This window comes from Leucoraja erinacea, chromosome 13 (genome assembly GCF_028641065.1).
Source record: "Leucoraja erinacea ecotype New England chromosome 13, Leri_hhj_1, whole genome shotgun sequence".
Classification (NCBI taxonomy): Eukaryota; Metazoa; Chordata; class Chondrichthyes; order Rajiformes; family Rajidae; genus Leucoraja; species Leucoraja erinaceus.
In genome coordinates, this window is record NC_073389.1 from 27,803,825 (window position 1) to 27,820,256 (window position 16,432).

At 44.5% G+C, this 16,432-nt stretch overlaps 1 protein-coding gene across 1 annotated transcript in view; it reads left to right on the forward strand.

The window, feature by feature from the left end:
• The first annotated feature begins 4,361 nt into the window (after nt 1-4,361).
• Nucleotides 4,362-16,432, forward strand: part of LOC129702741 (immunoglobulin superfamily member 3-like) — a 154,634-nt gene continuing 142,563 nt past the window's right edge. Inside the window, 1 exon segment of the mRNA XM_055644682.1 lies at nt 4,362-4,772. Within this exon segment, the coding sequence (XP_055500657.1) occupies nt 4,733-4,772 (40 nt within the window). The 5' untranslated portion in view covers nt 4,362-4,732.

The window sequence follows — 16,432 nt, forward strand, 5'->3', positions numbered from 1 at the left end:
TCTCATCCACTCCCTACACATTAGGGGCAATTTAGAGAGGGCCAACCAACCTACAAACCCGCACATCTTAGAGATATGGAAGCAAACCGGAGCACCTGGAGGAAACCCACGCGGTCACGGGGAGAACGTACAAAATCCACACAGAGACGGAACCCATGTCAGGATCGAACCCGGATCTGGCGCTGTGAGGCAGTGGCTCTACCAGCTGTGCCACTGTGCCATCCAATTTTGTTTTCTTTGCCTTTCCACCTGTTGTTGTACAATTCTTTAATCAATTAAATTATTGAAGGGTTTATACTGGGGAAAAATATATATTTTGGCAATACAAGAAATCTTGCAGGCATTAACTTCACTGTGCATCAGTCTCAGCTAAGACGGTGTCTGCTACTAACAGTTACACATTGATCAGTTTAATGAGCTACGCCTTGTATTTCAAATTACATCATCCGGTTGACAACATACGTTAATATAGAAGGGTGATAATTCCAGAGGTGCTTGTTAAATGATTCATAAATCTGTAGGCTATGTAAAACCCTGCAGGCATCTCCCTAACTTCGAAGCAACATTCAAATCATAACGGCAGAATTCACATGCGCCACAGTTATTCTCAATGTCAGCGAAGAACTATTTATTTAAAAACATTCTGGAAAGCTGACATTCTGGTCTACACCATTCTCTTTATTCTGCTGCCTTTTGTCTCTACACTTTTAAGCTTGTGTCATTCTGCTACACTTCCATCTCCAGAAGCACTTTCTATTTTCTATCCGATCTTTTTGCTTTGTTTATGTCCTATTTATGTAAAACAGCACTTTTGCATCTGAGCCGGGTTAATTAGACCTGAATGCCGTTTTCAATCAACATTTATCTTCATCTTTCCCCTCTTTTTTTAATCTTCAAGTGGTATCAAGTAGCCAATTAAATATCTGTATTGTGCATTCATGTTTCTTGGTAATATACATCCCTTCAAAGAAGTTGTGATTTCTGAGTCAAAATTCTCATTTCTTTCACATTAGTTCTTTGAGTTGCAGAGTAGGAAGAATAGTCAACAAATAATTTATAACATCAGCTCCAATCTTTCATGCATTGTGATTATGGATTATACTGGGGCACTACATTTGCTTGTGATCTCCATCACAGACTCTCTCGGGTAGAGTTGGTGCCTCACAGCGCCAGAGAATCGGGTTTGATCCTGACCTCGGGTGCTGTCTCTGTGTGAGTAGTTTAGGGGATGGCAGGGGGGAGGGAGGGGGGTGTTTGTAGAAGTTACTTAAAATTGAAGAATTCAACATTCATACCACTGGGTTGTAAGCTACCCAAGCGAAATATGAGGTGCTGTTCTTCCTACTTGCGTGTGGGTTCACTCTGGCAATGGAGGAGGCCCAGGACAGAAAGGTCTGTGTGGGAATGGGACAGGGAGTTTAAATAGTTGGCAACTGGGAGATACCCTAGGCCTTGACGGACCGAGCGTAAGTGTTTGTCAAAATGGTTGCCGAGTCTACGATTGTTATCGCCGATGTACAGGCTGCAGGAGCTAAGGCCTGGAAGGACTGCTGAGATCCCTTAATGGAGTCGAGGGAGGATGTAGCACAAAGTCCTTCAAAGACAGAAGATCACCATATCAGGAGTGGAAGGAACCAAATTCCTTGTTTCCCAGATGGTGTCCCATTGATTGAAAGATACAGCATGGAAACGGACCCGTCGGCCCACCAACCAACGATAGACACAAAGTATTGGAGTAACTCAATGGGTCAGGCAGCATCTCTGGAGAAAAAGGATGGGTGACATTTCGAGTCAGGACCCCTCTTCAGGCATCTGACCCAAAACTTCACGCATTTATTTCTCCAGAGATGCTGCCTGACCTGCTGAGTTAATTTGTGTCTATGTTTGGTAGAAACCAGCATCTGCAGTTCCTTGGTTCTATCTTTGGTCCACCAAATCCACGCCGGCCATCGATCACCTGCTCACACTGTTTCTATGTTATCCGACACTTGCATCCACTCCCTACACAGTAGGGACAATTTTACAGAGGGCCAATACAAACCTGCATGTCTTTGCGATGTGGGAGGACATGGGAACACCCGGAGAAAACCCACACATTCACAGGGAGATGGTGCAAACTCCGCACAGACAGGACCATTCCTGGACCCTCGAATACAGGTATCATTCTGGTAAAAAAATTAGAGTGGCACAGAAGAGGTATAAAGAGTTGAATAACATTATGCTAGGGAGTAGCACAGTGGTACTACTCCTTTTGAAGTTGCTTTGTAAGATTCTTAAAAATAGCAGCATGGTTTATCTCTTTAATGCTGTGAATAATATGCAAATTATATAGAACCTAGCAGAGGGTACATTTATTTCCTTGACAACCAGTGTTTGGTGATATTATTGGTTACACAGTGTATTGTTCTGCTCAATGATGTGAGGGATGTTTGTTCCCAGAAATAGAAGAATTTACTATTTTCTTTCCACCTATTATAACATCACAGTTCCAAAATGTAGGTAAATGTACTTGCTCCATTACAGCCTGTTTGACTGAAATATGCTGCCAGGGTATGTAGTGGAGGCAGATGCGATAATGGCGTTGAGACGTTAGAGATACAGTGTGGAAACAGGCCCACCGAGTCCACGCCGATCAGCGCTCACTCACCCAGTAAACTAACACGATCTTACACACTAGGGCACACAATTTTACCGAAGCCAATTAACCTACAAACCTGTATGTCTTTGGAGTGTGCGAGGAAACCGGAGCACCCGGAGAAAACCCACGTGGTCACAGGGAGAACGTGCAAACTCCGTGCAGACAGCACCTGTAGTCAGGATCAAACCCGGCGCTGTAAGGCACAACTCTACCGCTGCACCACATTGGCACCATATTTAAAAGACTTGGATAGGCACATGGATATACGGGGAATGGAGGGATATGGATCACGCGCAGGCAGGGGAGATTACTTCAACTTGGCATCATGTTCGGTATGGACATTGTGGGCCGAATAGCCCGTTCCTGTGCTGTGCTGTTCTATGATCTATATTCTTTGTTCCAAATATTTAGTTTAGCTGAACAGATACAACATTTGTTGATTAACTCAGCCCCCCGCCAATCTTGCCTCTCACCAGTTTGGTCCCTGGGTGTCATGTTTGTGAATGTTCCTGGCAGTGTTGGAGGTGGGCGGGCACATTGTCCACTGAGTTTGTGTGGCCCCGTTAGGGATAAAGGGGATCTACGTCCAACAAAGCAACTAACACCACACCTGACGTAAATTCATGTTGTAGGAGTGGAATTAGGCCATTTGGCCCATCAAGTCTACTCTGCCATTCAATCATGGCGGATCTATCTTTCTCCCTTCTCCACCTTAACAAATCCATTGACGTGGTATCCACAGCTGTCTGTGGCAATGAATTCCACAGATTCACTACCCTCTAACTACAGAAATTCCTCCTCGTGTCCTGTCTACAGGAACGTATTATTATTCTGAGGCTGTGCCCTCTGGTCCGAGACTCTCCCACTACGGGAAACATCCTCTCCACACTCACAGTATCCAGACCTTTCACTGTTCCGTACGTTTCAATGAGTTTCCCCCTCTTCCTTCTAAACTCCAGCGAGTACAAGCCCAGTGCCGTCAAACGCTCATCATATGTTAACCCAATTATCCCCAGGGTCATTCTCGTAAATCTCCTCTGGACCTTCTCCAACACCAGTACATCCTTCCTCAGATATGGGGCACAAAAGTGTGTTTTGCAAGCTATCCAAACAGATATACCATACATGTGTACATCATCATTGCCTGTTCGTTCCCTCCACTGATCCTGCTGATTTCCTCCAGCGCTTTGTGTTTTGCTCATAGTTCTGTACCATTGATGTTTATTTTATTTCAACTTGAAATGTTCAGCAAAGGGGAAATAAAAAAATCACTTTAGTTCCTCTCTTTATTCCTTCCAGCCTTCGGGAGCCACACGCAGCACAGTGCAGCTCACAGCATATGTTTCCTTTGTCTCTCTCTCTCTCTCTCTCCCCCTCCCTTGTGTTCAACACTAGCTTCTCCAAGCACTCCCTACCTCTGAATGCTCATTGATTTTTGTATCTGTACCTCTCTATCTTCACTCTGCCCTTTCCCACTTAACATCCATTAATCTGCCCATCCCTTTAGCTCTATGTCTCCTCCCTTCCATTATCCCTCCCTTCCCCTCTCTCCCTCCCGTCCTCTGCATCCATCCCTCTCCCTCCCCCCTACTTTCGCATCCCTCTTCATATCTCTCTCTCTCGCTCTCTCTTTCTTATCCCTCCCTCTCTATCCCCTATCCCTCCCTCCCTCTCCATCTATTCCTCCTCTCTCTCTCTCTCTCTCAAGGCTTGAACAACCCACCTTTCCGCCCACTATTGGACGTCGAGATCCCACCTCCTTTTCTCTTCCACTCACTGCATCCATTCCGTCTGCTTCTGGGGCGGATCTGTCGCCTTGTTTTGAACCACCCCAGCCTATAAAGCGAGAGCCTGTGTGTTTCCAGTGTAGCCAAGTAGTCGGTGGGATGACCGTGCCGCGCTGAGAAGCTCTCGGAAATGTACCTGGCTTTAACCTTACTTCAAGCCATCCCACTGCCCTCGACTCAACACCTCCCCCTCTCTAGTAGCCTTGACCCTGGGAGCTCCACACTGCACGAAGACTGGATAGTTGTGTGAGACAACCCGGGCTGTAACGTGTTGGTGAGAGCAAATGCTTTTCAGGCGGTTGCAACAATGAAGTGCATTCCCATCCAGTTGGTCGCGTTGCTTTTGGGTGAGTCGTGTCCATTCTCTCTTTAACCGCTGCCGTGAATTGTTATTGAGATTAACTGCTGAGATGAATCAAAAAGTAGAGGCTAGGAGTTTGCGGTCTACTGTGATTTTTGTGTGTGTGTGTGTGTTTTTGAATGTGTTTGGGGGAGGGGAATGGGATCTTTAAGTGTCTTCAGAGGTCCTCTGATGAACTTGTGACTGTTTGTTTGGAAATTGACATTATTTAACTGCACACGATATTAAAACTGAATTGAATAATCGAATATGTTTTTTATTAGCCAAGTGTGTATACATACAAACAATTTGCCTTGGTGCTTTGCTCGCAAATAGCAACACGATATACAGTAGTAGACAATTCAAACTAAAACATTATGATTTAAACATGTGACGAATTAAATAAAATACCAGAGCACAAAATGCAGCGTTGGAAAGGTTGAACATGTTTTGAACAATGTGTTGGGTATTTTCCTGGCGGAGATTCATAGATTCTTGATGAATAAACGTGTCAATGGTTATGGGGAGCAGGCAAGAGAATGTGGTGGAGAGGGAAAGATAGATCAGCCATGGTTGAATGGTGATGTAGACTGGATGGGCCGAATGGCCTAATTCTGCTCCTATGTTTTATGAGCTTATGAAAATTCAATCGATCTCAGGAGTGGTTTCAATCTGGCTCCTGGGTACAAAACAAGCAATAATTGTGTAGGGAGGAACTGCAGATGCTGGTTCCTCTTACACCGAAGACAGACACAAAATGTTGGAGTAACTCAGTGGGACAGGCAGCATCTCTGGAGAAAAGGAATAGGTGGTGTTTTGGATCAAGACCCTTCTTCAGACTGAGAGTCAGGGGAGTCAGCCTGAAGAAAGGTCCCGACCTGAAACTCCACCTATTTGTTTTTCTCCAGAGGTGCTGCCTGACCCGCTGAGTCATTCTGTGTCTATCTTTGAGTATTTGAGCCATATTTTTGCATAAACGAGCCATTTAACTGGTAGTTTTAGTGAACGCCACACTTGCATCTTGCTCTCATCAGACAGTGAAGATGTTTTTATCCCCTTAATCATTAATATCCCTTGCTAGAACTAGTGATATTCATGCTCGGTGGGTTAGCGTTGTGTTTAAGATCTGCCTGTTTGTTTACACGGCCCATCTGGACTGACATCAGATGGGGTTAATTAATTCAGTTTAAATTGTCTAGGTGTGTATGAAGCTTATTGAATTATGATCACCGTTCCTTGCTTTGTAAATGGTGAGTGCTTTGAGAATATCACTTTAGGTACAGCTTTAGAATCAAGGGAACACTAGACTAACTCTACACAATGAGCGTCTGAAGAAGAGTCTGGACCTGAAACGTCACCTATTCCTTTTCTCCAGAAATGGTGCCTGTCCTGCTGACTTACTCCAGCTTTTTGTGTCTATCTTCAATCTAAACCAGCGTCTGCAATTCCTCCCTACACATTTTATCTATTCCATGAGATTCGGTCTTCAATATCCTCTGATCTCAATTGTTGTACAATTTATGACCATAATAAGACATAGGAGCAGAATGATGCCATTGCATCCCAACAAGTCGGCTCCTATGTTCAATCATGGCTGATCTATCTTCCCTCACAACCCCATCCTCCAGCCTTATCCATGTAACCTTTGATGCCCTTCCTAATCAAGATAAAAATCCTCCTGGATTTATTTGAAATTATTCCTTTAGCATATTTTGATTTTTGGTTTGTATCCCAATAACATTAGGGCAGCACAGTGGTGCAGCAGTAGTTGCTGCTTTAGAGCGCCAGAGTTATAGAACCCAGAGACTCCAGGTTCGATCCTGACCTTGGGTGCTCTCTATACGGAGTGCGCACGTTCTCCCAGTGACCGTGTGAGATTCCTCTGGGTGCTCCGGTTTCCTCCCACATCCAAAAAAACACTTGTGTGTTTGCAGGTTAATTGGCACTCTGTAAATTGCCCCTAGTGTGTAGGGAGTGTATGCAAAGGTGGGATAATATAGAACTAGTGTGAACGGGTGATTGATGGTTGATGTGGACTCGGTGGGTCGAAGAGCCTGTTTCCACATTGTATCTCTAAACTCAACAAAATAAAATCAAGTGAGTTCATTTATAACTTAAATTATAAATTATAATTAATTTAATAATTGGGATACATATAAAATAATGCCAAATTCAAATAAACCCTAAAGAAAATTTTGCTTGATTGGGAAGGGCATCAAAGATTACATGGAGAAAGCAGGAGAATGGGGTTGAGAGGGAAGAAAGATAGATCAGCTAATGGTTGAATTATATTATAATTTATAATTTAAGTTATAAATTAACACTCTCACTTAATTTAACTTTTTGTTCAGTTAACAGATATAATAATAAAAGATTTATGATAAATTAAATACATGATAGTTTATATTATGAGAAGGAGCCGGTTAGATTCAACCATATTCACCAATGTAATTCCAGGGAAAAGGGGGAAAAACAAATGTGGAAGATTTGTGGAAAATTCAGGCAAATTCCTATTTTATTTTTTTTCCCAAACGTCACTGAGAAACCATGGTAGTCTAAGCATATCATCGACAGTTAGCAAGTAACAGATCCCATATGTCTAGAAATGCATTCTCACAGGCAGCTGCGAAGTTCCCACTTACAGTAAAGCAATGAATCCTTTCTGCATGTTTTAGCACTTAATTCCAGTGAGTGCTCTAATGCTAACTCATGGTTCATGGATGATATCAGTGTGAGTTGTGTCCTGCATTTTTGTCCCATTTTAAATGATCGTATCAAGTCGGGCTGTCTGCAAACCCTAGGTTGTGGAGAGTTATGTAATTCCACATCTCTCCCCCTCCTCCCCCCCCCCCCACATCCTCTCTGTCACCACAACGATCTGTCACAGTAATTCTCAAAGCTTGTTTTCTCATATCGACGTTTTCAGGCTGCGTTACATTCAGTTCAGCTTCCTGTGCAATTTCAGAGCTCCAGTATCCTTTACACACAAGGAACTGCAGATGTGGGTGAGACCCTTCTTCTCTCGCCCGTACTACAAACAGTCTGAAGAAGGATCCCAACCCAAAACGTCACCTATCCATGTTCTCCAGAGAGGCTGCCTGATCCGCTGAGTTACTCCAGCACTTTGTATTTTTTTTCTCTCCAGTATCCTTTCCCTTGAATAGGGAGTGAAGCAGGACATGGTTTTTTTATTGTGACATAATTTTAGATTAGATTAGATAGCCTTTATTGTCGATATATATATATACGATAATGCTACAGGGCATAGGTTTAAGGTGAGAGGGGCAAGGTTTAAAGGAGATGTGCAGGGCAAGTCGTATTACACAGAGAGTGGCGAGTGCCTGGAATGTGCTGCCAGGGGTGGAGGTGGAGGCAGATATGATAGTGGCATTAAAGAGGCTTTGTTATATGTGCAGGGAATGAAGGTACATGGATCGTGTACATCAGCGGAGATTAGTTTAACTTGGCATAACGTTTGTCATGGACATTGGAGGTCGAAGGGCCTGTTCTTGTGGTACTCTGTTCTCAGTCTGAAGAAAGGTTCTGATCTGAAACGTCACTCCTACTGTTTCTCCAGAGATGCTGCCTGACCCGTTTAGTCACATCAGCGCTTTGTGTCTATCTTTGGTATAAACCTGCATTTGCAGTTCTTGTTTCTACTTCCTGTGTAGTACTGTTTTACGTCCTATGATCAGAGCTGTAAGCATTAAATGTGCATTTTCGTGTTGAGTGTGAAGCTGATCTGTGTCTGAGGGCTACGATAGATTTTCCATTAGTCCTTTGAATTTGATCCCAATACATCTAGTGTTCCCAGTCTTAGAAACGTGATAGCTTGAATTTTCCATTATGCGCACTCAAAGGTTCTTCAGAATCAATGTACACAACCCTCAGCAAATATGTGTTGTGTTTGCAGATGTGTATACAGCATGGAAACAGGCCCTTCAGCCCAAGTTGTCCCATGTTGACCAAAATACACCCCATTAACCTCCCACACTGCTCTACGGAGTAGGTGCAAAATGAACTAACAACAATCTCCATCGAGTAGAAAATGAAAACATTATGCATGTAGTAAAATGGCTACTTTGTACCCTTCCTCCACACACTACAAGTTAGAGTCCTACAGCACAGAAACCGGCTCTTTGGCCCAACTCGTCCATGCCAACCAAGGTGCCCCATCTAAGCTTTGTCCCATTTTCCCGCGTTCGGCCCATATCCCTCTAAACATTTCCTATCCATGTACCTTTCCATGAGTCTCTTTATGGTGCCTGTCTCAACTATCCCGTCATGAGTCTGAAGAAGGGTCCCGACCCAAAACGTCACCTACCCATGTTCCCCAGAGACCAGCTAAGTTACTCCAGCACTTTGTGTCTTTTTTATTTGCAAACCAACATCTGCAGTTCCTTGTATCTACCTCCTCTGCCTGCCTGTTCCGTAAACCCACCACCCTTGGTGAGTGGAAATAAAGTAATTTAAAATGGTGAGAAGAAATGCTGTTAATATTGTATTGCCACTTTTTAATTTATTGCTTTATTAAATTTCATTGTGTATAGAATCACGGGAGGAATAGATCGGATAGATGTAGTCTTTTGCCCAGAGTCGGGGAATCCAGAAGCAGAGAACATAGGTTTAAGGTGAAGGGGAAAGATTTAATAGAAATCTGCGGGGTAACTTTTTCACACAAAGGGTGGTGGGTGCATGGAACAAGCTGCCAGAGGAGGTATTTGAGGCAGGTACAATGCAAGTTTAATAAATGATTAGACAGTACATGGATAGGATAGGTTTAGAGGAATATGGGCCAAAAGCAGGCAGGTAGGACTAGTGTAGGCATGTTGGTTAGAGTGGGCAAGTTGGGCTGAAAGACACCTGTCTAAATGCTTCTTTAATGTTGCTATTGTACCTGCCTCAACTACCTTGTTCCATACACCAATTGCCCTTTGTGTGGGAAAAGTACTAGATAAAATCCAGTATAGTCCGATCAAAGACAGTCCAAGAGTCTCCAATGAGGAAGATAGTAGCTCAGGGCTGCTCTCTAGGTGTTGGTAGGATGGTTCAGATGATAACAGCTGGGAAGAAACTGTCCCTGAATCTGAAGGTATGTGTTTCCACACTTTTCCTTTTGACCGATGAGAGAAGTGGGATTGGCTGGGGTGAGACGTGTGTTTAAGTCCTTCGACTCGAGTATTAGTTTTCAACAGAATGGAATGTGATTATGTACGTTGGTCTGAATATTGTCGAAGTTTGGCTACAAGTAATTTTTGGGAGCCTTTAAAAGGAATGGAGATGTGAAGTAATCTTGGCGTTACACCACGATGTGAAATGGATCTGTGATTGCCGGCTATTCTCGGACCAGAGTGTGATGTACTGCCTCATCAAGGGGTGTGATTAGATATCCCTGCAGAATCCTGTCATACACATCACCCCACCTGCTGTGCGATGGGGAACTGCCTAATGCTCATCTATTGTGCCATTGTTTTTTATTTCCCCCAACTTTTGGAAGTTTCCCAGCAACGTAACTAGTGGCACAGCATTAAAGTCGCTGCCTCACAGCGCCAGAGACCCAGGTTCACCCTGACCACGGGTGCTGTCTGTGTGGAGTTTGCACGTTCCCCCTGTGCCCGCATGGGTTTTCTCTGGGTGCTCTGGTTTCTTCCCACATCCCAAAGACGTAAAGGTTTGTAGGTGAATTAAAAATTGTCCCTAGTGTATATAGGACAGAACAAGTGTGAACGGGTGATCGCTGGTCAGTGCGGACCTGGTGGGTTCGAAAGTCCTCTTTCCCCGCTGTATCTCTAAAACTGAACTCTCCAATAGAGTCAAGAATGTTCAATGTTCTATGTTGCCCAGGAACAAAGGAGATTATAAAATGTGGTGGACGCTTCCCGGACCACACGGGACTGACCTCGCCACCATCGATGGGATCTACAGGAGTCGCTGCCTCAGGAAAACAGCCAGCACCCTGGCCACACTCTCCTTTGACTCCTGTCATCGGAAAGATGGCACAGGAAGGAGCCTGAAAACTGTAAAATTCAGGAGCAGCTTCTTCCCGACAGCCAACAGGCTCATGAACACGGCTAAACTATGAAGTGTCCTGGCTGCACTAGTGATTTGTTGTGCATTGATATAATTTTTTTTTGTAATTTATTGATTTATTTGTTTATGATGTTATATAACCATATAACCATTACAACACAGAAACAGGCCATCTCGGCCCTTCAAGTCCGTGCCAAACACTTATCTTGGGTATTTTGTTTTCAGGCCTGTTATGCTGTTGCGAGTAAGAAGTTAATTGTTCCGTTGTCGATACATATCACAATTAAACATTATCGACTCTTGCTAACCATGGAACGATGAAATTCTTTCTTGCAGCAGCTTAACACACCTGTAAACACAGAACTCATTGATAACATAATAACCAATAACGACAATAAATTAAAACAAAAAACGAAATTGGTGCAAAACGCCCAAGGTCCCTAGTGCAACCAGGATGGTTCATAGTTCATAGTTTAGTTGGCGTTTCTAGTGTTCAAGAGCTGTTACTGAACTTGGAAGGTAGATAAAAATGTTGGAGAAACTCAGCGGGTGAGGCAGCATCTAAGGGACGAAGGAATAGGTGATGTTTCGGGTCGAGCCCCTTCTTCAGACTGAAACTGGAGGTCAGTTTTCAGAGTGTACCTTCTTCCTGATGGCAGGAGGCGGCACACTAGCACAGTGGTAGAGTTTCTGCCTTACAGCACCAGAGACCCAGGTTGGATCCTGACTACGGGCGCTGTCTGTATGTTCTCCCTGTTTGACTGCGAGGGCTTTCTCCGGCCGCTCCAGATTCCTCCCACATTCCAACGACATGCGGGTTTGAGGGTTAATTGGCTGCTGTAAATTGTCCCCACTAGGATAGTGCAAGTGCACGGGGTGATCGATGGTCGGTGGGTGGAATGGTCTGTTCCCACGGTGATCTCTACATTCTAAAGAGTGTAGTAAGAGTGTGGTCAGAGTGGTGTGGGTCTCTGATGATGCTGGCTGCCTTTTTGAGGCTCACTTACGCTCAGCCTATACTATGGTGTGAATAAACAGTGGTGTGAATATTGATTTCTCTAACTTCATGTAATCCTTGCTTCCCCTCTCTCTCCATCCCTCCCTCGCACTAGTCATCGTACTAGTTTCACTGTCGTCCTGCTGAGTTTCACTCTTTGTATTGCACGTTATACCTTCCCCCACAGCCATCAATGGACCATTGTGGGCTCCACCTTTCCTGGATCATTGTTGCTGGCTTTGGGCTGTCTTTCTGGATATCTTTCATTAATTTGCTCTTTGTACTTTTTTTGCATATCTCTGTGCCCTCTCCCCTGACTATCAGCCTGAAGAAGGGTCTCGACCCGAAACATCACCTATCCCTTGTCTCCAGAGAAGCTGCCTGAGCTGCTGTGTCACTCCAGCTTTTTGTGTCCATATCTGGCGGTAAAGGTCAAAGTGCTTGGGGTCTATTCTCTGGTTTTGGGAAGGGAATAAACTTGCAAATCTCTGCCTAACTGTGCTGAAAGCATTGGTGTGTAAGAGTGTGATAAAGGAATCATGGATTGATGGATTTAAGATAGGAGTTTACAGTCCTAATGGCCTCTGGGAAGAAACTCCTTCTCAACCTCTCCGTTCTCACAGCATGGCAACGGAGGCGTTTGCCTGACCGTGGCAGCTGGAACAGTCCGTTGCAGGGGTGGAAGGGGTCTCCCATGATCTTATTGGCTGAGGGTCAGGTGAAAAGGAGATGTAGACGGTGAAACATAGTGATGTAGAACAAATGAATACAAGCTATGCAAAGAGTAAGGATGATCAAGGAAAGGTGGGGCCCACAACGGTCCATTGTTGGCTGTAGACTAGGTGATAAGGAGTTATCCAGACAATGAAACGATGATTGGGTATGGCTTGGAGTGGGTCATGTCTGTTGTTCTGTTCCTTGCAGACATGTCCTTGCCTCATTTTGTCTTAATAAGCGACAATCTGAGAGTCACATTTTGCACAGCTTGCACTGATGAAAGAGTTTGTTTAATGCACAAGACAGTTTCTCCATGCCTAACAGCAGGGAACAGCTGCCTGATTTCCTAATCAGGATGACCGTATCCACAATTGTGTTATTTTGCTGCTACTTCCTGCAGATAATAAATTAAATGCCAAAAATCTGAAAGTTAAAACAAATTGCTGAGCAGGTCGGGCTGATCTCCCAAGAAAGATCATCAATTGAATGTTAGCTCTGTTTTTCTATTCACGGATGCAGGTTAACCTGCCGAGCAACTCCAAAATCTATATTGTGCAGGAAGGATATGCCGATGCTGGTTTACACAGAAGATGGACACAAAATATAGCGGGTCAGTGGGTCCGTCTGTAAGTCAGTGGGTCGGGCAGCATCTCTGGAGAAAAGGAGTAGGTGACGTTTCGGGTCGGAGCCCTTCTTTATGCTGAGATTATCTGTCTCCAATATTATTGAATTTATGTTTGCTCGTGGCCTTTATTCCGTTTGGGTAACCTCCAACCTCTTTTTCACCTCCTTTTTTCCCTCCCCTGCACCCCACCTGCACTTCCACTTATTACCCCCCCCCCCCCCCCCCCCCCCCCCCCCCCCCCCCCCCCCCCCCCCCCCCCCCCCCCCACCCCCCCCCCCCCCCCCCCCCCCCCCCCCCCCCCACAATCCACAACTCTTGAAACCTGTCTCACACCTACTGTTCTTATCTCTGGCCTTTGTTCCAAACATCTGCCTGTGGAAAAAATCCCCTTTGCCTGTGTCGACCAATTGCCTGATGCCCTGTACTGCCTCTCCCATCCATTTTTTCTTCCCCCCCATCCTCCCTCCCCACAATCCGTCTGAAGAAGGATCCCGACCTGAAACGTCATCTATCCGTGTTCTCCAGGGATGCTGCCCGACCCACTGAGTTACTCCAGGCTAGATGCAGGAGAAGTGTTCCTGATATTGGGGGAGTCTAGAACCAGGGGTCACAGTTTAAGAATAAGGGGTAGTCCATTTATGACTGAGATGAGGGAAAACTTTTTTTCATCCAGAGAGTTGTGAATCTGTGGCATTGAAGGCAGTGGTGGCCAATTCACTGGATGTTTTCTAGAGAGAGTTAGATATAGCTCTTAGGGCTAACGGAATCAAGGGATATGAGGATAAAGCAGGAATAGGGTACTGATTGTGGATGATCAGCCATGATCATATTGAATGGTGGCGCTGGCTCAAAGGGCTGAATGGACTACACCACCTATTTTCTATGTGTCCGTTTGTGTATTAACCAGCACCTGCAGATCTTTGTTTCTGCTTTGACCATTTGTTCTGTAGCTTTGCCCATCAATGACCCACATGTACAGCCACTGTTCACTTTATCTTCCCACAAAGCCAGTTGTTTACAAACAGCGTGTGTTGGCAGTAGTTTGTTCTCTCTGTAAGACTAAGTAAATCACACAGAGTACAGTTGATCTCACTTGCACTATGTGGGGAGCGTCAAGGGTTAAGAGCGTTTAATTGATATATGTATCCAAGCCACTCCCCTCTTCTCCCATCTCACATCAGGCAAGAGGTACAGAAATTTGAAAACTCGTACCTCTAGATTCAGGGACAGTTCCATCCCAGCTGTTATCAGGCAACCGAACCATCCTCTCCAACTAGAGAGCAGTCCTGACCTCCCATCTACCTCACTGAAGACCCTTGAACTACTTTTTATAGACTTTATTGGACTTTATCTTGCACCAAACGATATATCCTTTATCCTGTATGTGAACACAATGGACCGCTTGATTGTAATCGTGTATCGTCTTTCCGTTGACTGGAGAGCATGCAATAAAAAAGCTTTTCACTGTAGCTCGGTACATGTGGTGATAAACAAAGCTAAGTGTACTGAAACAACCCAATAAAATTCCGAAGCAGTTAAAATGGGGAGAGAACATCTTTCATCATTGAGACCTAAATGCCATTACAATTTTCAAGAGACAAGTCCAGAGTGTGGGAGGAAACTGGCACACCCGTAGAAACCTACGCTGTCATAGGGAGAACATGCAAACTCCGTACCTGACCGATGTTGTCAGGTTCGAACTCGGGTCTCTGGTGCTCCAAGGCAGCAACTCTTCCGCTGCGCCACCGTGCCGCACTCTCTAAACCTGTACCATCCCAGGTTATAGTGGGCAATCTGATAACGGGCACCATTACCCTTCACCCCCCCTATGGTTGGTTGTAATGAGGGTTTACTGCAAATGCGCTGCATGTTCTGAATTGAACATCACTGCCTGCACTGTGCACTGGGGGTGGAATGAATGAAGGATGTGGATGGATTAACACATCTTTGTCATGGACGGTTTTTTGAATTTATTGTGAATTGCTGAAGCTGTAGTGAAACAGCTTGGCCAGTGGTGCATGCATTTGTATAATTAATAAACTCTTGCCTCACCCCTGGTCCATAAACAACTGTCAGCTATTTTAAAAACTAGCTGTCCCCGTTAATACTGAAAACCATCAGTACAATATAGAGCAATTATGTGTCAGGAAGAAGAGGTTTAGGATGAGGTTTATTATTGTCACGTGTGTCGAGGCAAAGCTTTGTTTTCTATGCTATCCTATCATCAGATAAGGCCATACATAAATGCAATTGAGCCAAACTCAAGTACGATATATACATCATAGGTGAGGATACAATATAGTTCTCTGCATTGTAGTGCATCAGTTCCTTAGACAAAGTCAATTGTCCACAATGGGGTAGAGGTGAATCTAACAGTACCCTAACTTATGGATGGACTGTTCAGAAGCCTGATAACAATGGGAAAGAAGCTATTCCTGAGTCTGGTGGCATGCACTTTAAAGCCCCTATACCATTTGCCAGATAGGAGCAGGGAGAAGAAGGAATGACCGGGGTGGGACAAGTCTTTGATTATGTTGGCTATTTTTCCGAGGTGGTGTGAAATGTAGATGAAGTCAATGGTGGGGAGTCTGGTCTGTGTGATTAACTGGGTTACATCCACAACTCTCTGCAATTTTGCACAATCTTGGGCAAACCAAGGTGTAGTGTGCTTTCTGTGGCAAATCTGTAGGAGTTTGTAAGAGTCATTGGAGACAAGTGGATTTTCCCCAGTCCCCGGAAACAGAGGCGTTTGTGTGCCTTCTTGTGCTTTAGAAAGGAGATGAGGAGGAATTTCTTTCGTCAGAGGGTGGTGAATCTGTGGAATTCATTGCCACAGATGGCCATGGAGATCAAGTCAATGGATATTTTTAAGGCAGAGATTGATAGATCCTTGATTAGTCAGGTTGTCAGGGGTTATAGGGAGAAGGCAATAGGATAGGGTTGAGGGGGACAGATAGATCAGCCATGATTGAATGGCGGGGTAGACCTGATGGGCCGAAGAGCCTAATTCTGCTGCTAGAACTTATAATCTTATAAATATCTCGCATACTTGTTTGGCTCAAGATGAATGTTGTCCACAATGGATATAAACGGCCCAACCCTGAAATTATTGTGGGTGCTCCAGTGAAAAGTGAAACAAAAAATCTTTGCCACCACATGAAAATCGAAAACTATTGAGGAACAAATGCCAAGTATCCTGGAGTGCAAACTCTCGGGTGCATCATTATTTTGCTCTATATGACATGGTTGGATCCAAAATCCAATTGTTAAATGTAATTTTGTGCACTCTACATGCACA